The following is a 24,180-nucleotide window of genomic DNA, read 5'->3' as shown; positions in this document are numbered from 1 at the left end:
ACAAACACTAATTCTCAACATTGATTTTAAAAGTTGAATGTTTATTAATAAATTAACAGAAGTGGACATGTAACTTTCTTTTTTCTTTTTTTTTTTTTTTTTTTTTTTTTTTTTTTTTTTAGAGACGGAGTCTCGCTCTGTCGCCCAGGCTGGAGTGCAGTGGCCAGATCTCAGCTCACTGAAAGCTCCGCCTCCTGGGTTCACGCCATTCTCCTGCCTCAGCCTCCTGAGTAGCTGGGACTACAGGCGCCCGCCACCTCGCCCGGCTAGTTTTTTGTATTTTTTAGTAGAGACGGGGTTTCACCATGTTAGCCAGGGTGGTCTCGATCTCCTGACCTCGTGATCCGCCCGTCTCGGCCTCCCAAAGTGCTGGGATTACAGGCTTGAGCCACCGCGCCCGGCGGACATGTAACTTTCAAGCCATTAAATGCAAAGAAGGAATGGACAAACTACAAACTCGGCCAAGACTGAAAGAGAGGGAAAAAGGTGAAGGAACAAGAAAATGTTATACAGAAAACACAAACTAAATGGCATTAATAAGACAAAACACATCAGTAGTAATAATATGTGAAGGTGTTTCATGCTTAGATTTTTTTTCTTTTTTTTAATGGAGTCTTGCTCTGTTGCCCAGGCTGGAGTGCAGTGGCATGATCTCGGCTCACTGCCAGCTCTGCCTCCCGGGTTCAAGTGATTCTCCTGCCTCAGCCTGCCAAGTGACTGGGACTACAGGCATGGGCCACCACACCTGGCTAATTTTTTGTATTTTTAGTAGAGGTGGAGTTTCACCATGTTAGCCAGGATGGTCTTGATCTCCTGACCTTGTGATCCACCTGCCTCAGCCTCCCAAAGTGCTGGGATTACAGGCGTGAACCACCACACCCGGCCGTTTAGATTTTCTTTAAGAGACTGCGTCTTGCTCTGTTGCCCAGGCTGGAGTGCAGTGGAGCAATCACGGCTCACTGCAGCCTCCAACTACTGGATTCAAGTGATCCTGCCATTTCAGCCTCCTGAGTAACTGAGACTATAGGCACACATCACCATTTAAAATTGTTAAAATTTTAATTTTTTAATTTTTTTGTAGAGACGGGGTCTTGCTGTAGAGAGAAGGCTGGTCTCAAACTCCTGGCCTCAAGCAATCCTCCTGGTTTGACCTCCCAAAATGCTAGGATTACAGGTGTGAGCCACTCCACCCAGCCTAGATTGCAAACTGCTTGCAAGAGCCATGCCTAAAAGTACTCCAGAAAGGGATTTGGATTTATAACTGGGCAGAGAGAAAAATTGCTTTAAGCTAAAACTCAGGAAGAATTTGGCGGTGGCAGCAATTTTGGAGGGCAAAAAGAACCTGAGCAGACTCCCCTCAGAGTCTTAGAGGAGGAACGATGGTGGGTGGGGGTGAAGCCCACCCAGGTGCCAGGAGACAGGGAAACAGAAGGTGGAGCCTAGGGGATAGTGTTGGCATGGATCCGAGTAGACGAGGTGACATCAAAAACCATTATCAGAGAATGCTCTGTACCCTAGTTTACTAGGAAAAGATAATGGATATTAATGAATCCACTTCTGGTAGCAAAGGGCTGTTTCTTTTGTGAGTTGTTTTGGTATGCATGACCTTAAAGCAAGTCACAGCTCACAGTGGGCTCCAGTTTCACCGTCTGAAAGCCTTATCATGCTGGGAATAAACCATGAATAACATCTGCCTCGGTAGGCCAGGCATCTTGGAATCTGTATTACTGTTAAGTGTGTAGTGCCAGGTGCCCTGCCAGTGTAATCCCCAAACTCTTCTTGAGATTTGCCTGGCCCATTGCTACAGAAGCACAACACAGCCCCAGTTTGCAACTCAGACAAAACCACCAAGGAGGTCAGTGCTGGGTGGGAGATCCAGGCTCTGTCCACACAGATAGCTCAATGTGGAGACCTCCTTAAACTCCAGGTGGATTCCCCCTCTCCCCACCGAGGCCTGCTGGTTCTAGGAGGTGTTCCTCCACCAAGTAGCAACAGCTTTTTGTGCACTCTGGCTGTGAGCTCAAGCCTGGACCTATTATCCCTCCCTGAATGTTCAGGGAAACCAAGGCAGGGGCCTGAGGAGGTGTCACTTTCTTTAAAAGCAGCTCACTCTCATGGCAACCACAAATGAGCACATTTACCAGAGTTTCTTCTGTGAGGAGATGTTCCATTTCCATGAAGACAACACAATCAGGGTTCATAGAACAAGCACGTGCATTTGGATTCTGTCTGTACAAGAGCCAGATGTCAGGTCTAAGATGTAATCTAGTCTTTACATCTTTTAAATTCCTAATGGTAACTATGTAGCCACATCTTCAAAGCAGGGGTAAAAATCAGAACCGAGCCTGTAACTGACACTATCAGAAAGAGCCACAGGAAGATTCGGTCAAGAACTTGAGCTACAAATTTCCAGTCTTGTACTACCTGCAAAAGAGAAAAAGATGCCTTTCACTCAAGACACTGAGCAACTGTTCTGTATTCATCTCAGGGGATTTAAAAAGAGTAACATTCAGATTTATAGCATTTACTTAAGTTTTCAAAATGCATCTAATGTCCCAACCACACTACAGGCTCAGGTTCTTTCAGGGACTTTGCTAATCATGCCCAAAGGAAGTATCTTGGAACACTGTCATCAGCACTGAAAAAGGAAAATAGAAACAATAGAATTCCATGTGCATATGTCAACATTCCTGATCAGAATGGGAAAAGTCTGATTTTTACATGAATAAAAAGGCCAGTTACAGGCGGTGGCTCACGCCTGTAACTCCAGCACTTTGGGGAGGCTGAGGTGGGGGGATCACCTGAGGTTGGGAGTTTGAGACCAGCCTGGCCAACATGATGAAACCCCCTCTTTACTAAAAATACAAAAATTAGCTGGGCATGGTGGTGGGCGCCTGTAATCCCAGCTACTCGGGAGGCTGAGGCAGGAGAATCGCTTGAACCCAGGAGGCGGAGCGTATCTTAGTATGCCAGTATATCTTACTAGGGTGCTTCCTGATACTCGTATGAAAAGAATCACAAATTTATAATTTAAGAGTTTTTGTGGCCAAATGTCACAGGCTTTCTTTTCTTCCACTCCACCTGTGCTGCAGCTCCAGAAGGAAGGGTGCTGCCGAGCAGAATAATCGACCAGGACAAGACAGAAATTCACGAAGGAGACGGGAGACTGAGTCCCCTTTACTAGGAAGGGGAGGGGAGATGCAGAGAGTGGGCTACAGGTCCGTAACACAAAGTCAAGGCACGACTGGCTGAGGAAGTCTGAAAGGAAGGGGAGTCCTCATCCCTCTAGAGTAAATAAATGTCCTCCGTCTTGGGGTGGGGGGAAGAAATCTTTGTATTAGGTTTTTGTTTTGTTTTTTTGAGACATAGTCTCGCTCTGTCACCCAGGCTTCAGTGGTGCAATCTTGGCTCACGGCAACCTCCGCCTCCTGGGTTTAAGTGATTCTCCTGCCTCAGCCTCCCTAGTAGCTGGGATTATAGGCACTTGTCACCATGCCCAGCTAATTTTTGTATTTTTAGTTGAGAGGGGGTTTCACCATGTTGGCCAGGCTGGTCTCGAGCTCCTGACCTCAGGTGATCCACATACCTCGGCCTCCCAAAGTTCTGGGATTACAGGCGTGAGCCACCACACCCAGCCTGTATTAGTGTTTTTAAAAGATGTTAAGAAACAAACAAAAAAAATCCGCCCGGTTTGACAGCTGAATGTTTCTTGTCTAACAGCAGTCACTTTTCTAGTGCTTTATTTAAGTGGATGAAAAACATGACAGATTGTTAAGAGAGAGGGTATATGAGGCAGTGTCTGAGAACGCAAGAGAAAATGTATAAGGATAATTCTAAAAAAAATTCTTAGCCGAGTGCAGTGGCTCACGCCTGTAATCCCAGCACTTTGGGAGGCCGAGGTGGGCAGATCACAGGTCAGGAGATCAAGACCATCCTGGCTAACACAGTGAACCCCCATCTGTACTAAAAACACAAAAAACTATCCGGGCATGGTTGTGGGCGCCTATAGTCCCAGCTAGTCAGGAGGCTGAGGCAAGAGAATGGTTTGAACCTGGGACGTGGAGCTTGCAGTGAGCTGAGATGGCGCCACTGCACTCCAGCCTGGGCGACAGAGTGAGACTCCATCTCAAAAAAATAAAATAAAATAATTCTTTCATCAGTTTGTTTAGGGGATGAGGCTCTTGGCACTAATTTTCACCAATTTTAGAGTAAAATACTTGAACCCTATAAAGTGAAGTTATTATATAAATTGAAAATATGTTACTTGCTGTAGGCAACAGATTTTTTTTTTTTTTTGCTGTACACTTAAAAAAAATCTGTAAACTAAATAACCACATCCTCTTTCCTCACCAAAATATCTGTTGTAACACTAAATTTTTTATTAACCAAAAAATCTGATTCTTTCTGGTCTTTTATTTCTAAATACTGTGGTTGAACATATCTATCATCCCATGAAAAATGAGAGATAAATTACCAGAGACCAGGATAACCAACTTAAAATGCGTAATTGAGGCCAGGCGCAGTGGCTCACACCTGTAATCCCAGCACTTTGGGAGGCTGAGGCGGGCTGATCATGAATTCAGGAGATCAAGACCGTCCTGGCTAACACAGTGAAACCCCGTCTCTACTAAAAATACAAAAAATTAGCCGGGCATGGTGGCAGGCGCCTGTAGTCCCAGCTACTCGGGAGGCTGAGGCAGGGGAATGGCGTGAACCCAGGAGGCAGAGCTTGCAGTGAGCAGAAATCACACCACTGCACTCCAGCCTGGATGACAGAGGGAGACTCCGACTCAAAAAAAAAAAAAAAGAAAAGAAAAAAGAAAAAGAAAAATGTGTAATTGAATTATTTAATATGGAATTATAAGAAACAATTATAAGAAACAATGCTTAATCAACAGTTGCTTCACTTTTGCTCCTTATGTTTTTGTGAACTACTTCCTAAAAATTCATACTAAGATCACTATGTTATGTCAGGGCTTGCTTTAAATGGTACATGTATAAAAAGGATGTCTTATAATGTCACATTTAAACCATGACAACATTTTATTGTAAACAGATGTCAAAATATTTGTCTTTGGCCCACCTTTATAGTGGCATAATCGGGAATACCAGTTTACTCACCTGGCTGATAAAATGTTCTTTCTTCACATGTCTTGAAATGTATCTAATGGAATCAGCAGCTTTTTCCAAAAAAGCAACCAGAACTTTTTCTCCATCACTAAGCTGTTTCTGTTTCTGTTTTTCGAGAGCTTTGCCTTTCACTACTGGTTGACTCTCCTCTTTCTGTGGGAATGAGTAGCGATCCATGTGGTCTTTCATGCAAAGTAATTTTGGAAGTTTCTGCAGAAAGAACCTCTTAACCCAGGGGGCCATGGGGTGGTATGTGGAAGAAGATCTATGGTGAACGTTAATGACAAACACGGTAACAATGATGGACAGGGTCACGAAAATCATGATGAACAGCAGGTACTCCCCAATGAGAGGAATGACTTTGGAAGACGATGGGATGATTTCTTCAATCACTAAAAGGAAAACTGTCAGAGAAACCAAGACTGATGTGGATAATGAAAGTTTTTCTCCTTCATCTGAAGGTAAATAGAACACGAGAACTGTTAGGAAAGACAGCCCCAGGCAGGGGATGATGAGAAAGAGTGTGTAGAATAAAGGCAGGCGTCTCAGGACGAAGGAATATGTGATAAAGGGATAGGAGTACATGCCGTCCCTTCTGTTCCCCTTCATCCCCTTTGCGTTCAGTATTTCCCATTCTCCGTTATCGAAGAAGTCCTTTCTGTCAACATTTTCATCGATCAAAATGAGGTCAACCATGGTGCCATCATAAGTCCAGGATCCAAACTTCATGGAGCAGTTCTGTCGGTCGAACGGGAAAAACGTGACGTCCATGGTGCAGGAGCTTTTGTAGCTGGCGGGAGGGGTCCAGACAACGGTTCCGTTTGATTTCACGATGACCTTGGTCATCAGGGAGCCTTCAAAACGGCCGTCAGCGCTGCAATCAAAGCATTTTCACCTTAGCAGTCGGTGGAGCACCTGCTAGTTTTTGTTCTTTTTCCCAGCATTGACTATTTCTATTTTATGACTTTTCTTTTCTTTTTTGAGATGGAGTCTCACTCTATCGCCAGGGCTGGAGCGCGGTGTGGCACCATCTGGGCTCACTGCCACCTACGCCTCCTGGGTTCAAGCAATTCTCCTGCCTCAGCCTCCTGAGTAACTGGGATTACAGGTGCCTGCCACCATGCCCAGCTAAGTTTTTGTATTTTTAGTAGAGACAGGGTTTCACCATATTTGCCAGGCTGGTCCCGAACTGCTAACCTCATGATTAGCCTGCCTCGGCCTCCCAAAGTGCTGAGATTACAGGCATGAGCCACTGTGCCCTGCCCTATTTTAGGACTTTTCTACCACAACACCAGGCAACTGTTTTAAAATAAACAATTTTTTAAATTTTAAGTTGAATATTTCCTTTAAGTATTTTTGCCTGAATCAGAATTTTCTATTCCTGGTATTAATCAGGAAAAATAGTTTTCTTCTGTGATATTTACTTTTCTTTTATTCACTTTTTTAAAAATTTATTTTTTTCACTTTTTAAAAAATTTATTTTTTTTCCCATAAGTAAGAAACAATGTGATACTTACTTTTCAAAGAGAACTATGTCAGGAAGCCACAGAGATTCTGATGGAACTTTAATGGAATGGATCCCACCATAATCATCAGGATTCCAGCGTAACTTGTGGTCTGTCCATTCCTGCATGAAATTAGTACACCGTGATTTTATTCTGAAAGTTCAATGTATTAGATCTTGAAATCTTCAAGTTTCTGTTAGCTTTATCAAGTCACTGTTTTATTAAGAAAAGGAAATTGTCCTGGTTAGACTGTGTGACCCCACTGAGGACTCAGTACAGGATTCACCTTGGGCCAGCCTGGCCTCTGATCTCACCCGGGCCCACACACTTTGCATGTTACATATTTCCAAAATCACCGTATCTGCCTCACCACAAAGAGGCTCTACAACAAACGCCACTAATTCATGATCTATATTTTCAGCCTATTTTCTCTTAACAAACAAAAGAAAAGCAATGATGTGTCTAATTCAGTTTATTCTAGGAGGGTGGGTCCAGTAATACTTTAATCACATGCTAACAGGTACAAGTGATTTTGAACACCACTCAAGAGGCTTGGATGAACATCCACCTGCTATGTTAATATGAGACATCCATTTTCCATGAATTCTTCTTGATCACATTAGAACTTGTATCCAATAAAAATGTTTTCCCAGCATTTTCTTTTAAGTTCTGAATTTATTTTTGGAGCTCCCAATTATAATTTTAAATTACATTCCTAATATTGTTAGCCTCCAGGCACTTACACATTTTTCTTCATAAGGATGAAATCACATGGCATGTTTTACAGGGGCTGATTAATCTAGATAAATAAACCTGACCATGAATTGGTCAGACTGCGAAAGTCAAGAGGATGATGTATGGATAACCTGATCACAGCAGAATGGACTCTACTAAAAAGATTTTGGGTCCAAAATCACAGGAAATCTAACCTGAAAATTAAACTTTTCTATTCTACAGCCTCTCATGTGGATAGATGAATAAGGATGCAGGAGTTCAGAGAGTTAGAAGGGTATGCCCAGCATGAGGCTTCCCAGAGCCCAGTGATGCCAACTTTGTCATTAAAATATCAGGAATGAGGAGATGGATTATGTCACTAGATAGTAAAATACTGAAATATGCATGATGCCTGACAAATGATGGAACTCCACACCCCAGAGGAAACATTGTCTATCTTAGACAATATTTTTGAGACTTGATCCTCCAAAAACAAAGTTTAAGATGTGTGGGCCTTTAAAAAGCTAGAATCTAAAGTATAACAAAATGGCATGATATTTATGGGAAAACATGCATATGAAACTGACAATTTAAGAGCCCAATAATAAAGTATTCACCATGTTTACTTGGTGCTCATGGGCTTCTCTTTTTTTCTTCCTCCTCTGCCTATTTTGAAGAGCAAATATAATCTCCTTCCTAGGAATAATTTGTCTCCTGCTGAGGAGACTCTTACTATCATTGGTAGGTCTGAGTCTCAGAAATCTTGGAGGGAACTCACTCATAGTAGCATTTGTGGTTTGTTTCAATTCCACTTGATGCACTTTGTAAAAATTTACTTACAATAAAATTCACTCTTTTGTTTACAGTTATTAGTGCAAATAGCTGTATAATAACTGCAGGCATTAAGACACCAAAACAGTTTTTTTGCCCAAAATATTTCCCAGGTGCTGCCCTTTTGTAATCAACCCCTCCCACATTTCCAACCCTCAGAAATCCCTGATTCTCTGTTTCTATAATTTCACCTTTTCTAGAATGTCATGTAAATGGAATCAACATAACATTTCAATTCTGACGTCTTTACTTAGCAATGCGTTTAGAATCTTCTTCTTTTTTTTTTTTTTTTTTTAATTTGAGACAGAATCTCGTTCTTTTGCCCAGGCTGGAGTGCTATGGTGACATTATGATTCACTGTGCCTCAACTTCCTGGGCTCAAGTGATCCTCCTGCCTCAGGCTCCCAAGTAGCTGAGACCACAGGTGTGTACCATCACACCCAGCTAATTGTTTTGCTTTGTAGAAATAAAGTCTTCCTATGTTGCCCAGGCTGTTCTTGAACCCCTAGGCTCAAGCAATTCTCCTGCCTCGCCTCCCAAAGTGTAGGGATTACAGGCATGAGCCATTGAGCCCAGATTCATTGTGCTTTTTAATATGTGTTTTCCTAATGACTAATCATTAATATCTTCATGTGTTTATCTGCCATCCATGTATCTTATTTGGTCAAGTGCATAATGTTTAATCAAGTTGTTTGTTTTCTTACTGAGTTTTAAGAGTTCCTTATACATTCTGGATAAAAGTGGTTTGTCAAATATTTGATTTACAAACATTTTCTCTCAGTCTTTTTTTCCTCTTAATAATGTATTTCACAAGTCAGAAATTCTAAAAGTTCATTTTATCAGTTTTATTGTTTATGGATTGTGTCATATCTAAGAAATCTTTGCCTAACACAGGGTCACAAAGATTTTCTTATATACTTTCTCCTAGAAATTTTGTAGTTTTTTGTTTGTTTTTAGAGACAGAGTCTCACTCTGTCACCAGGCTGGAGTGCAGTAGCATAATCTCGGCTCACTGCAACCTCTGCCTCCTGGGTTCAAACGATTCTCCTGCCTCAGCCTCCTGAGTAACTGGGACTACAGGTGCACGCCACCACACCCAGACAATTTTTGTATTTTTAGTAGAGATGAGGTTTCGCCGTGTTGGCCAGAATGGTCTTGATCTCTTGACCTTGTGATCCACCAGCCTCGACTTAGGTCTAAGATCCATTTTCAGTTAATATTTTATAAAGGTGCAGGAATGGGTTGAGGTTCATTTTCTTTTGCATGTGAGTGTCCAATTGTTTCAGCACCTTTTGTGGAGAAGACTAAACGTTATCCATGGAACTTCCTTTGTACATTTGTCAAAATGTAGTTAACTATGTATGTGCATGGGTCCATTCTGGACCGTTCTGTTTCACTGATCTGTGTATCTGTCTTTTTTTTTTTCTTTTTTTTCGAGACAAAGTCTCACTCTGTCCCCCAGGCTGGAGTGCAGTGGTGCGATCTCGTCTCACTGCAACTTCCACCTCCCAGGTTCAAGTAATTCTCCTGCTTCAGCCTCCCAAGTAGCTGGGATTACAGGGGTGTGTCACCACGCCCGGCTAATTTTTGTGTTTTTAGTAGAGACAGGGTTTCACTATCTTGGCCAGGCTGGTCTTGAACTCCTGACCTGAAGTGATCCACCCACCTTGGCCTCCCAAAATGCTGGGATTACAGGTGTGAGCCACAGTGACTGGCCTTGTGACAGTATCACACTGTCTTGGTTATTATAGCTTTAAGTAAATGTTTGAATCTGCTTGTTGCTATCTATAAGATATCCTGCCAAGATTTTAATTGTGATTGATTTGAATATACAGATTAGTTTGGTGAGAACTGGCATCATGATATGGAATCTCCTGGCCCAGGAATATTATTTATGTCTCCATTTACTTAGGTCTTGATTTTTTGTTGTTGTTGTTTTGTTAGTGTTTTGCAGTTTTAGGCTTACAGACCTTGCACATATTTAGTTAGATTTACACCTAAGTAGGCCAGGTGCAGTGGCTTACGTCTGTAATCCCAGCAGTTTGTGGGGCCAAGATGGGTGGATCACCTGAGGTCAGGAGTTCATGACCAGCCTGGCCAACATGGTGAAGCCCAGTCTCTATAAAAGTACAAAAATTAGTTAGGCATGATGATGGGTGCCTGTAATCCCAGCTACTTGGGAGGCTGAGGTAGGAGAATCGCTTGAACCCGGGGGCGGAGGTTGCAGTGAGCCGAGATCGCACCAATGTGCTCCAGCCTGGATGACAGAGCCAGACTCCATCTCAAAAAAAAAAAAAAAAGAAAGTCATTTAATTTTTAAAATTCCAATCGTTCATTGTTAGTATCTAAATATACAATCGACTTTTGCATATTGACCCCATGTCCTGTGACCTGGCTTAGCTCATTTAGTTTTGGGATATTTTCTGTAGATTTTCTGTATAGACAGTTATGTCATTTGCAAGTGGAGTGTTTTATTTCTTCCTTTCCAATCTGAGTAACTTTGACTGCTTTTCCTTGCCTTAATTACTGAGTAGTAGTAGCTGCAACACCAGAAAGATGGCAGAGCAAGAGCAAAGAAAAATCCCTTTGGTTCCAGAAAATCTCCTGAAAATGAGTAAGGCTTATCAAGCCCTCAAAGCCACCCAGGCAAAGCAGGCACTTTTGCAAAGAAGGAGCAGAGAAAAAGAAAAGGGCTCAGGTTTAAACAACTGGAATCATTCCTACATGATTCCTGGTGGCAGAAACGTGACATGGTGTGTCTCAGACGACTAGAAGTGAAACCTCGTGCCTTGGAATTGCCAGATAAACATTCCTTGGCCATTGTTGTACGCATCGAAAGGATTGATGGCATGAGTTTACTGGTGCAGAGAACCACTGTGAGGCTTTGCCTAAAGAAAATTTTTAGTGGTGTCTTTGTAAAAGTCACCCCTCAGAACCTAAAAATGCTGCATATAGTGGAACCTTATGTAACCTAGGGATTTCCAAATCTGAAGTCTATCCAGGAACTCATTTTGAAATGTGGACAAGCCAAGGTCAAGAATAAGACCATCCCTCTGACAGACAACACAGTGATTGAGGAGCACCTGGGAAAGCATTTCCAGGAGATCTCATGGTTCTTGCACCCTTTCCACCTCTCAAGGGCCTGTCATGCTACCAAAAATAGAGTGGGCTTCCTCAAGGAGACGGGCACACCTGGCTATCAGGGTGAACGCATCAATCAGCTGATCTGCCAGCTGAACTAGACCCAGGTGCCAAACTGCAGTAAATTTTTTATCAATGAATTGGAAGCATGTGTTTTTGTATTTGGGGGAATTTTTATCAAGTATCGTCAGAGAAGTTTATTTCCTGCTTTATCTTCAAAAACTGGAAAGGAAGGGTCAAAGAAAAGACAGTAGCTGGCCGGGTGCAGTGGCTCATGCCTGTAATCCCAGCACTTTGGGAGGCCGAGGTAGGTGGATCGCCTGAAGTCAGGAGTTTGAGACCGGCCTGTCCAACATGGAGAAACCCCATCTGTACTAAAAATACAAAAATTAGCCAGGTGTGGGGGCACATGCCTGTAATCCCAGCTACCAGGGAGGCTGAGGCAGGAGAATTGCTTGAACCCCGGAGGTGGAGGTTGTAGTGAGCCAAGATTGCACCATTGCACTCCAGCCTATGCAACAAGAGCAAAACTCCATCTCAAAAAAGAAGAAAAAGAAAAGACAGTAGCTTATGTTCATGGCAAGCACCTCTCATCACAGTTCAGTTTTGGCATTTGAAAGTCAGAAAGATTTGTGTTGCTTACCTGACCTTCAAAAGCAGGATTAACAGCTGTGACCAGAGATAAAACGGAGATAGTGGTTTATGGGGCTCACTGTTTTCAAAGAGTTCATTCATTCATCAAATATGCAAGGCATGTACTAGCACTGAGCACAGCTGCCTCGACCTCTTATCCTGGGGCTGACTCAGATGATAAATCAGTCAACTAACAAATACTCACACCTCCTGACAGTTGCTATAAAGGAGACAGTTTTGGTATGGGATACAGAATAGTGGAGTAGACAGGGAAGACATTTCCAAGGAGATGACATTTAGACTAAACATGCAGGGTAAGAAGGAGTCTGAGGGCTGGGTGCGGTGGCTCAGGCCTGTAATTCCAGCACTTTGGGAGGCCGAGGCAGGCAGATCACGAGGTCAGGAGTTCGAGACCATCCTGGCTAACATGGTGAAACCCCGTCTCTACTAAAAACACAAAAATTAGCTGGGTGTGGTGGCACGTGTCTTTAGTTCCAGCTACTTGGGAGGCTGAGGCAGGAGAATCGCTTGAATCCAGGAGGCAGAGTTTGCAGTGAGCCAAGATTGTGCCACTGCACTCTAGCCTGGTGACAGAGCAAGACCCTGTCTCAAAAAAAAAAAAAAAAAAAAAAAAGGATTCTGAGCAGGACAGGGTTGAGAAGGCTGGCCAAAGATGGAATCACCTGTGGGAAGGTGCTGGGGCAGGAAGGAAGGAGAGCATGAATGAGGGATGCCTTCAGATCCTTGAGGAGGATATTAAAGGGATCTAGAGCAGACTCAGTTGCTTCTAACCAGTAAAGAAAAACAGGCTGGGTGGGACTTGTGGTCAATACTGCTTACACTGGTGGCCTCAAAAGAGAAAGCACACTAGACTCCACTCACAAGCCCTGAGCTCCACACTAGGACTGTGCTTTACTAGCTGTACAACTTGGACGAGTCACTGATCTCCAGCTGCTGCATTGCTTTGCAAGGGTGAGAGAGCATTCTTCACAACCTTAGTGTCCTTCTGCTGTCAGACCAGAGAATCCCAGAGCATTCTCCCTGAGATGCCCATCAGAGGGTTCATCCAGTTTCTTTTCTGTTGTTTTTAGACAGAGTCTCACTCTGTTGCCCAGGCTGGAGTGGGCAACTCCACTCCACTCTGTTGCCCAGGCTGGAGTGGGCACTCCAGGCTGGAGTGCCATGGTGTGATCACAGCTCATTGTAGTTTCAACCTCCTGGGCTCAAACCATCTTCCAACCCCAGCGTCCCAAGTAGCTAGGACTACAAGTATGCACCACCACGCCCGGCTAATTTTTTCTTATTTTTTGTACAGACAGGGGACTCCCTGTGTTGACCAGGCTAGTTTCAAACTTCTAGCCTCGAGTGATCCTCCTGCCTTGGCCTCCCAAAGTGTTGGGATTACAGGCAGGAGCCACCACGCCCAGCCCACCCAATTTCTGCCAGGATGCATGTTCACCACAGAGCTAGCTGTGCCCTGTAGCCCAGGACCACTGTGGGTTTAGAATGGCACAAGCCACAGGACATTTGCAAGTGGTGGAGTTAGCAGTGCCCAGCTGAGGAGCCACAGCCCAAACCTCTATCTTGTTCTCTAAGGGGCTGCGAGGTTTTCTGGTCACTTCTTTGTTCTTTCTGAAACCCTGGTGACATCTGGAGATTAAGCTCCTGTCTCTCCCTTCTTAGGGTAAGAGATGAGAAATAATATTCCATGTTTGCATAGTGTGTTCTAGCTGAGACGCTCAAAGCCGTTGTCAAACACCAGCTCTGCATCACAGCAGTTCCTGGCTTGAGAGCCCTGTTTTTGCAGGAAACAGGAGCGCAAAGGGTATGTCAGAGCCAAATATCAAAGTTAATCTATGACTAAGAAAAAATGGAAAAACACTCCAACTCTAGGTTTCCTCATTCAGAAAAATTGCAATTTCAAATCCATTTCAAATATATATATAATCCTTTAAAATGGTCTTTTCTTACATGTATTACCTGAACGATCACTCATAAATGTCTAGTTAAACCACAACCCAGAGTCAAATTTTATTTAAACCTAAATCATAAGCTTTTTTAAAAAAACTATAAACAAAGTCCCCAAATTTTTTTTATTTTTATTTTTTTTGAGACAGAGTCTCCCTCTGTCGCCCAGGCTGGAGTGCAGTGGCGTGATCTCGGCTCAATGCAAGCTCCGCCTCCCAGGTTCATGCCATTCTCCTCTCTCAGCCTCCTGAGTAGCTGGGACTACAGGCACCCGCCACCATGCCCAGCTAATTTTTTTGTATTTTTAGTAGAGATGGGGTTTCACTGTGTTAGCCAGGATGGTCTCAATCTCCTGACCTCGTGATCTGCCTGCCTCAGCCTCCCAAAGTGCTGGGATTACAGGTGTGAGCCACCGCACTAGGCCAAGTCCCCGAATTATTCTTACTTCAATGCTAAAAAGACCAAGAGATAAGGAACAAATATTCTTTGCTGTTATCTTGATATGCAGTCTCTGGGACATCCCTGGGATCTCCAGTCATCTTAGATGTGAAATTCTTAAAGCCAAATTATTGTTGATTCATTTTAATCTTAAAGGCAGCAACATGACATTTTATATGTTTCATATTCCTGTTAAATTCATGAGTTGTTAAGGCCAAAAAATGTGATTTGTTATTAAGGATGAAGGCCAGGCATGGTGGCTCACCTCTGTAATCCCAGCACTTTGGGAGGCCCAGGCAGGCGATCACATGGGGTCAGGAGTTCCAGACCAGCCTAGCCAACATGGTGAAACTCCATCTTTACTAAAAACACAAAAATTAGCTAGGGGTGGTGGCACATGACTGTAATCACAGCTACTCAGGAGGATGAGGTGCGAGAATCATTTGAACCCAGGAGGTGGAGGTTGCAGTGAGTTGAGATTGCACCACTGTACTCTACACTCCAGCCTGGGTGACAGAGTGAGACTCTGTCTCAAAAAAAAAAAAAAAAAAAAAAAAAAGATGAGAAAGCTCAAAAGTGGCAACAGGAAGTGACATTTATTGAGCTAGTCATATTCACATACATTATCTCATGTAATCCCCCAGACAACACTGTGAGCTAGGCATCACCTCTATTTAATAGATGAAGAGATTGAGGGTCAGAGAAGTGAAGTGACTTGCCCAAGTTTATATAGTAGGCCGTTTGACCCCTACTCAATTCTTACCAGGGTCCACTTGAATAAGAAGTCCAAACTTGGCCTCCTTTGCTAAGGTCAGAGTAAGGTTGCAGAAAAGGAAGGAAAATCAGATCATGAGTAAAGATCTGAGATGAATTCATGAACTTATAAGTGCCATTCCAGGTGGTGGATGGTAGATTTTGGGGAGATCACCCAGACCTCTAGGACTAGCCTGACCTTTCCACAAGAGGTCTACTTCTTATTTCTCCTGAGAAATCAGCTCCAGGGGTCTATCTAATAAGGCCTTCATGTTTGCTGAACTTTTTGTTGATCTAAAACAGACATCAGCTGTTGGAAAGACACTGCTACTTTAAGATGTTGGCCTTGGCAGACATTCCAGCAGTTTTATTTTCCTCAGGATTGTCATGGGGAGAGGAGAACAAACTGTCTGGGCTACAGTGAAGCCGAATCATTTAGTCCTCTCATTGTCTTATTTTTATATGCAACAGTGCCCAGCTCAGGGCCTTTTGAGGCAGAAGGTGAAACTGACTCTGGAGGCGGGGACTCGGGTACCGGACCAGATTGAGAACTAGCTAAACAGGCAGGGCAGAAGCGGCTTTCCATAAGACACAGCCACCAGGGCACTATGTCAGTTTACCATCACCAAGGCAACACCCGGAAGTTACCACCCCTTTCCATGGCAATGACCTGGAAGTTACCACCCACCTAGACATTTCTGCATAAACTGCCCCTTAATTTGCATATAATTAAAGGTGGGTTTATATATGACTGCAGCCCTCGTCTGGACGCACTGCTGGGGGGTAGCTGTGGTCTGTAGGGAGCAGTATCTCTGCTGCCGCTGTCCTTGAGTTCTTTTCTTGGTGAAGCCAGGCTAAGCCCCAGTTTTGGGGCTCACCTACCCTGCATCACCTACACTGTGCAGAGTAGGCTCTCAGGAAATATGGAGTGAGTAAATTTGGCATTTGTTGTCATAGTTATAATTTCTATGGTAACATCTAGGCAAAAGGGCCAACCCTTGTGTCATTTCAAAAAAGGTCAGTTTTGCTCAGTGCAATGGCTCACGCCTGTAATCCCAGCACTTTGGGAGGCCAAAGCGGGTGGATAACCTGAAGTCAGGAGCTCGAGGCCAGCCTGGCCAACATGGTGAAACCCTCCTCTCTACTAAATACAAAAATTAGCTGGGCGTGGTGGCCGGCGCCTGTAATCCCAGCTACTCAGGAGGCTGAAGCAGAATTACTTGAACCCAGGATGCGGAGGTTGCAGTGAGCCGAGATCATGCCACTGTACTCCAGCCTGGGTGACAGAGCAAGACACCATCTCAAAAAAAAAAAAAAAAAAAAAAAAGAAGGTCAGTTTAATTTTCGTTGTCTCTAAGGTGCTTTCCACGTTTTCCTAACCTTGATATGATGGTGCGGGATCTGAGGGGCTGGGGCAGTAAGTACTTTCTCACGTAGTCCTAGTGAGTCAATGTTAACAATATATTTATAGTTTATAGGGTTTTGATTACTGTCTGGAAGTACAAAGGAGGAAGACAAACTAGTTCGCAATATAAAATCAATAAAATAAAAATAGCACCATGTAGAAGACTTCCTCTGGATGTCACTAGATTTGTGCTGTATAAAGTTCTTTCTTTGGTTGAGAGGATAGAAGAAGAGTGTCTAAATATACCAGAGGAGAGCTATGGAAACAGAGGATAAAATAGGAGAATTGACTTAAAAAACCCCACAAGTATCTCATTTGCATGCGCTACCATGGAACGTGCTTTTGTTCCAAGTGGGTAGAATTCTCTTCTCCATGTGGATACGAATTAGAGAATATTTTTCAGTGTCTGGGAGGCAAATGAGGAAAGAGGGGGAATTGGGCATTTTTGTTTTCATTTTGACTGAGGGACACAGAGATGATTGCAAAGAGTTACCAATGGGTTTGCTCAAATGTGAGAGCTTTTGGATAGTGGTGTTATTGGGACTACTATTCACTACTCAGGTGGTTCACAACTTCTCCACCTTTTTGACTTGTGGAACTCCTGTTTGTCCTGTAAGACTCAAATTAAATATCCCCTCCCCTTGGGAGCTTTCCCTGACTTTCTTCCTGTCTCACTGTCATTTTTCAAGCTCCACAGTGTTTTATATGTACTTTCTTTGTGATATTTATCATGGTAATTATTTTTTGGTAACTAACACTATGTCCTCTTCTTTCAGGCGGTGCTGTGGGTCGTTCTTTATATATCCAGGATCTAGCAGGGCTCCTGGCACATAGACTCTCAATAAATCCTGGTGAATGCATGGAAGATGGAGTGGATCCTAACTTCATTCTCTCCTGAATTCTTTCTAGACCAACTCCATCAGATGTCCTGGAGATTGAGGAATCCAAGCCTTAGAAGACCAGGATTAGGAAATTATACAGGAACAGGGCTAACAGGAGAACAGTACACTCTTCAAACTCTCCCTCCAGTCTAAGGCAAGTGAAAGATTGCTCGACATAAGTCAGACTTCCCCTAATAGTGCTTAACCCTGGGCAAGTCACTTCCACTCTCCAGTTCTCAATTTCCTCATCTGCAAAGTTAGGATAATAATAGAACCTCCCTTTTAGGATGACTGTGAAAATTAAATGGGATTATTCCCATTACAGTCAGCATAGTGCCTGGGCACTTAGTAAGTACTCAGTAAATCTTAGATATTATTATTAGCTGCTCTGGAACTAAGATCTGTGTAAAACACTAATGATAGCTTTTTATGAATATCTGTTTTATCTTGTTTTTTTTTCATCTTTTTTTTGAATCCTTCAACTTTCTTTAATCCATATAACTTTAAAAAGTTTTTTTTTTCTTTTTTGAGACGGAGTCTTGCTCTGTCACCCAGGCTGGAGTGCAGTGGCGTGATCTCGGCTCACTGTAAGCTCCGCCTCCCAGGTTCAAGCGATTCTCCTGCCTCAGCCTCCCAAGTAGCTGGGACTATAGGCACCCACCACCACGCCCAGCTAATTTTTTTTTGTATTTTTAGTAGAGATGGGATTTCACCGTGTTAGCCAGGATGGTCTCTATCTCCTGACCTTGTGATCCACCTGCCTTGGCCTACCAAAGTGCTGGGATTACAGGCGTGACCCACGCGCCTGGCCAGAAAGCTTTTTTTTAAAAAGCATAAACATAACATCATGGCAAAGCTCAATGCCTCCTGTTCCAGGCAGCCTTCCCTTCTTGCCACCCAGTGTTGTAAAAATGACCTTTCTTTTCTGCCCCAACATTGTCTGTGCCATAACAACACATATTAACTAATATCCACTGTAAAATTTCCCACTCCAAACTCAATCTGTGCGAATGGACATCGCATTGACTATATCCTCTGTAGTTTTCTGGAATGTGAAGCTTCGTTTCTCCCGCTTCGGCTCTTCCTGTGGTCTAGAAGCAGGGCTTAGTGTTCAGGGAGGAGGCTGCATAAGGCCAGAAATATCCTGGCCAGGGCTTAGGAAACCCAGATTCCTGCCGGATGAGGACTGGACTCTTCTATCTCTATACGATGTCTCTTTTCCTAAGTCAGGTGGTAGAGAGGTTTAAATGAGATAAACCTCGTTTATGCATTTGCGAATTAAACACAAAGTATATGAATCTCAATAGATATTGGAGACTTGGAAGAATGGGAGGGTGGGAGGTGGGTGAGGGATGAGGAATTACCTAATGGTTACAATGTACATTAGTATTCAGATACACTAGATTTCACCACTACACAATATATCTGTGTAAATAAAACCACACTTGTACCTTACACATTTATACCCAAAAAAGTCGATTATTCTCATTGCTTCTGTCAAATGGGAACTTCAGTCAGTGGGCTGACTTTTCCAAGTGTCGGTGTGCTCCTTGCCTGTGGATTTCTCCTGCTTGGTTTTGGGTATTGAATTGACTTTTAGGACTTAATTCTGCCTTGGTTTGAAGACACCCATCAGGCTTCTGGGATTCTGGTGACAAACTTTGTGGAAAGTCCTTTCCAAAGCTGCAGCTGAGGCCCGAGGGACCCTTGGCACCTACTTTTTTGTGTCTAATGCTGTTCTCTTTGGCTGAAATGACTCCTTATTTTCAAAAGCACAAGAAAAGTGAAAAGACCTACTATCCCCATGTGAAGGCCGAGAGTCTCTGGACCACTGCTTTATGTGAGAGATGAGAGCTTAATCTCGGCCAGGCAAAGTGGCTCATGCCTGTAATCCCAGCACTTTGGGCTGACATCAGGGGTTCGAGACCAGCCTGGCCAACATGCTGAAATCCCGTCTCTACTAAAAATACAAAAATTAGCCAGGTGTGGTGGCACGTGCCTGTAGTCCCAGCTACTCGGGAGGCTGAGGCAGAAGAATCTCTTGAACCCAGGAGGCAGAGGCTGCAGTGAGCCGAGATCGAGCCACTGCACTCCAGCCTGGGCGACAGAGTGAGACTCTGACTCAAAAAAAAAACAAAAAACAAAACAAAACAAAAAGCAGTGGAGTAGGAGGCATGCGGGAAGTAAAGGTTTGTGTGTTTGTTTGATTTTTGTTAACTTCTAAGCCTATTTTCCCCTGAAGAGGAAAGTGTGGGTTCTTTTCTGCCCTGCAAGCTTGAATATAGGATTTCTTCTTGTCCTTTATTAACTCAAAATACTTCCCAAGTCTATGGCCTCTGAATTGCAAAAGTGGGTAAGTCACCAAGGAATGAGATTGTTGTATAGCAAGATATGTTTATTTAAGTGGTATTTTTATATATACATTCCAAGCTTATTATTTTCTTCTGGATATTTTTATTTGCAAGTAAAACAATATGCAGATCCATTTCACAACTTGTTCACATATCTACTGATTAGAGAAACAGATGAGTAGAAAGCACTGAAAATCATCATAGTTCTCTAATTCTCACTAAAGTTGCTGAGTGGGAGAAATTTGATGACATGAAACGAAGCTGAGGGAAGCTCCTTGCTGTTTCTTGTATCCATTGTTCCTTATAAAGCATTAGCAGAAAGATATCCCACCAGGAATATTTTAAAACTATGGGACAAATTAGGCAATATCTGAACATTCATTAAATATTTAGGCCTGGCGAGGTGGCTCACACCTGTAATCCCAGCACTTTGGGAGGCCGAGGCGGGCAGATCCCCTGAGGCCAGGAATTCAAGACTAGTTTGGCCAACATGGTGAAACCTCATCTCTACTAAAAATACAAAAATTAGCCTGGCGTGGTGGCATGTGCCTGTAGTCCCAGCTGCTTGAGACGCTGAGGCAAGAAGATCACTTGAACCCGGGAGGCGGAGGTTGCAGTGAACCGAGATTGTGCCATTGCACTCCAGCCTGGGTGACAGAGTGAGATTCTGTCTCAAAAAACAAACAAACAAAAACAACAAACAAACAAAAAACTTTGGAAAATCAAATGTTGCTTGTTCTTGCTTAGAAGTAGGAACTAAACAACCGGTATGCATGGACACAAAGATGAGAACAAAACACACTGGGGACTCCAAAAGTAATGATGTGGGAGGGAAGGAAGGATGGAGGGAGGGAGGGAATGAGCTGAAAAACTCCCTGTTGGGTATGATGTTCACTATTTGGGTGATGGGTTCACTAGAAGCCCAAACCCCAGCATCACGCAAGAGATCCGTGTAGCAAACCTGCACATGTAACTCCTGAATCGAAAAATAAATAAATACATACAGAGACTCAAGTCTGTAATCCTAGCACTTTGGGAGGCTGGGGTGGGCAGATCACTTGAGGCCAGGAGTTTGAGACCAGACTGGCCAACATGTTGAAACCCCGTCTCTACTAAAAATACAAAACATTAGCTGGGCATGGTGGCGGGCGCCTGTAATCCCAGCTACTCAGGAGGCTGAGGCACAAGAATCACTTGAACCTTGAAGGCAGAGGTTTCAGTGACCCGAGATCATGTCACTGCACTACAGCCTGGGTGGCAGAATGAGACTGTGTCTCAGATAAATTTGTAAATAAATATAAGACAAAACTAAATTTTTAAAAAAAGCTAACAAAACAAAAACACAAAATAAACAATTAAACCAAGTTTATTCATTTATTTTTTTGATACAGGCTCTCGCTCTGTCACCCAGGCTGGAATTCAGTGGCACAATCTCGGCTCACTGCAGTCTCTGCCCCCTGGGTTCAAGCAATTCTCCTGCCTCAGCCTCCCGAGTAGCTGGGATAAACCAAACTTCTTACCCGCTATCAAGTGTTAATATTTTATCTTTGCAGATAACATATGCGAAATTGGGATTTGAACAGTAATTATTTACTGACAATCCTAAAACAAACTCCTCTGGACACACTCCCCTGAGTTTAGGAAATAAACTCTAGCCAAGCTAAAAACAATTATCTAAAAAGAAAGCTGAAAACGATTCAAAATGCATTTTCAGTGATGTCAGGAAAACACGTATTCATCATTTTGTTTTGGGCTTCACTCTGTTTTGAAATTAACCATGGCAGCCCCATTATTCCCTCATTCAGGGCTCAGTTCTTCCTTGGAAGCAGCAAGAGGTATTAGAGGTAGATTCTACCCACAGAGGACCAGAGGAGGCTTGGGAGGATGTAGCCCTGATTTTCCTACCTAGCTACAGTTCCCTACCTGGGGGAAAGTGGTGCATCTTGGAGGCTCTTTGTTCTTTTCTCTAAGTGGTCCCAGGGCCCATCCCCAGGTCTTATGGCAGGAGAGTCACCTCCGCCCACCACACGAGCAGCTCTACTGCTGGGAGCAACCACGCACAGCAGTGTGCACCCAAGGGCTTGCCAGGATCAGTTCCCCAACACTCACAATGGAAAATAAAAGCCATAGACCCTTCCTACAAATCTCCCTGAGGAACACGATATGCCCTCTTAAATAAATGTTTTTCAGATGGGAGGCTTTCTAAATAGAAAATAAGTGACTGGGTTAGCAGACACAATGCTTGAATCGAAATTTACCTGTTTGAGCCACACATTGGTTGTCATCAGCTGATTCTTTTCATCCTAAGAAAATGACAATTAAAAAAATACTGTAAGTTGAAGTGAAAGTAAGTTGTGATTTTTGCTGTTGTTTTAGAAATGGGGTCTCAAGATGTTGCCCAGCCTGCAGTGCAGTGGTGCCACCATAGCTCACTGCACCCTCGACCTCCAGGGCTCAAGCCATCCTCCTGCCCCAGCCCCCAAGGAGCTGACTATAGGTGCATGCCACTACACCCAGCTGTTTTTGTTTGGTTTTGATCAGAAAAATCTATCTGAGTCTTACCTTTGAGGTGTTAAAAGTGCAAAAGATTCTCAATTTAAAACAGTCAAATGGCATATAAATAGTCAAACGGTATACAGATTTTGCCTAAAATGAAAAATAACTAAAACAAGTAGCAGTTCATTGTGGCTATATTTATATAAAATTGCATGACCCAGAAGGCACTTTAAAGGTACAAAGTAGGCTGGGCACAGTGGCTCACTCCTGTAATTCCAGTACTTTGGGAGGCCAAGGCGGGTGGATCACCTGAGGTTAGGTCGAGACCAGCCTATCCAACATGGCAAAATCCTGTCTCTACAAAAAATACAAAAATTAGCTGAGCATGGTGGTGCATGCCTGCAATCCCAGCTACTCGGGAAGCTGAGGCAGGAGAATCACTCGAACCCGGGAAACGGAGGTTGCAGTGAGCTGAGATCACATCACTGCACTCCAGCCTGGGTAAAAGACAGAGTCTCTGTCTCAATAATAATAGTAATAATAATAATAATGAAGGGGCAAAGTAGAGGGAAATAATAGCTAAATTGGAGATGGGCTTTGCATGACTTCCTAGAAGGAATCCTGGGGTATTGAGCCAGCCAGGGCAGGTGAGCATGCACACATGTGTGTAGTGGGGTGGAGAAAATGGACAACATAGGAGGATTCTTCTGGGGCTTTGGGGACCATAGCAGGACAATTTTGTTGCATTTGGGGAGTTAAAGTTCACTGGTTTCTTCTAAGAACACAATCATGGCAGAAATGCAAGCTCAAAAGGAAAATTAGAATGTGAAGGCATGGGTGAGTTCAGGAGAGGTGACGGGGCCGCCTAGGGAGAGCAAGAATGGGCCTGGCTGTGGGCACTGTTGTTACCACCTCGTCTCCCTGCAGACCCCCTACCAGCCCAGGGCACAGCCACGGAGGATCCAAGATCACACAGCGCGTCAGCCCCAGGCTCAGCTCCTCTTCTCTGCAGTTCTCAGCCCTCCTTCCTGAGTGTTCAGCAAACCAGGCCAGGGGCAATGACTATCTTAGCAACCACATCCTCCCCCCAGCAAAAAGATCCCACACTAACAGTGCTGCAATTTACCCTGTGATAACTTCTTGTTCTTTCCTCAGGTCATTTCAGTGGCTTCTTGGGGACAGACTTTCTCTCACAGTAAATTATTTTTTAAATTGAAATGTCAGACATAGGGAAAAAATATAATTTAGACTCATAAACAGGTTAAAGAATGCATGTTCTTTTTAGCCAAGTGCCAAGGATTACTCACCACATCTACGAGCTGGGATATTTTCAATCCAAAATATACTTTTATGGTGTCATTAGAATGTAATACAGGGCGGACCCATTTCTGATAACCTTGGAACAAATGTCTGAGGAGGGCATCTTCATTTTCGGCGATTGAACTGAATCCTGCAGTGGCTGTAAAAGAATCATAGGGAGACATGGGTAAATGGGAGGGGCACGATGCCTAGATGAGTGTCCCATGGCATCCTGTGGCCCTGGCCTCCTGCACCATAGGCTGTGTCTGTTTCTAAACAGCCCAGTTTGAAACATGCAAGAGTCTCCACGCCCACTCCCACCTCCCTGCAAACACACACAGCTGAAAGCAGAATCCACATTTTTTTTTTTTTTGGTGAAATTTTTTTTTTTTGAGATGGAGTCTCGCTCTGTCCCCCAGGCTGGAGTGCAGTGGTGCGATCTCTGCTCACTTCAAGCTCCACCTCCAGGGTTCACGCCATTCTCTTGCCTCAACCTCCCGAGTAGCTGGGACTACAGGCGCCCACCACCGTGCCCAGCTAATGTTTTGTATTTTTAGTAGAGACGGGGTTTCATCGTGTTAGCCAGGATGGTCTGGATCGCCTGACCTCCTGATCCGCCCGCCTTAGCCTCCCAA

At 43.7% G+C, this 24,180-nt stretch overlaps 1 protein-coding gene and 1 pseudogene across 1 annotated transcript in view; one reads left to right on the top strand and one right to left on the bottom strand.

The window, feature by feature from the left end:
* Positions 1-1,506: 1,506 nt before the first annotated feature.
* Positions 1,507-24,180, bottom strand: part of CHRNB3 (cholinergic receptor nicotinic beta 3 subunit) — a 34,748-nt gene continuing 12,074 nt past the window's right edge. The window contains exons 2-6 of the mRNA XM_023214638.2: positions 23,554-23,705; positions 22,009-22,053; positions 6,648-6,757; positions 5,122-6,004; positions 1,507-2,424 (exon numbers count right to left, since the gene is read on the bottom strand). Coding sequence (XP_023070406.1) covers positions 2,290-2,424; positions 5,122-6,004; positions 6,648-6,757; positions 22,009-22,053; positions 23,554-23,705 — 1,325 coding nt within the window. The 3' untranslated portion in view covers positions 1,507-2,289. The remainder of the gene's footprint in view (positions 2,425-5,121; positions 6,005-6,647; positions 6,758-22,008; positions 22,054-23,553; positions 23,706-24,180) is intronic.
* On the top strand, positions 10,722-11,422 carry LOC111544184 (annotated as a pseudogene).

The sequence above is a fragment of the Piliocolobus tephrosceles genome, chromosome 7 (genome assembly GCF_002776525.5).
Source record: "Piliocolobus tephrosceles isolate RC106 chromosome 7, ASM277652v3, whole genome shotgun sequence".
NCBI classification, from domain to species: Eukaryota; Metazoa; Chordata; class Mammalia; order Primates; family Cercopithecidae; genus Piliocolobus; species Piliocolobus tephrosceles.
The sequence above is the reverse complement of the archived record's forward strand: the minus strand, read 5'-3'. Positions and strand labels throughout refer to the sequence as shown.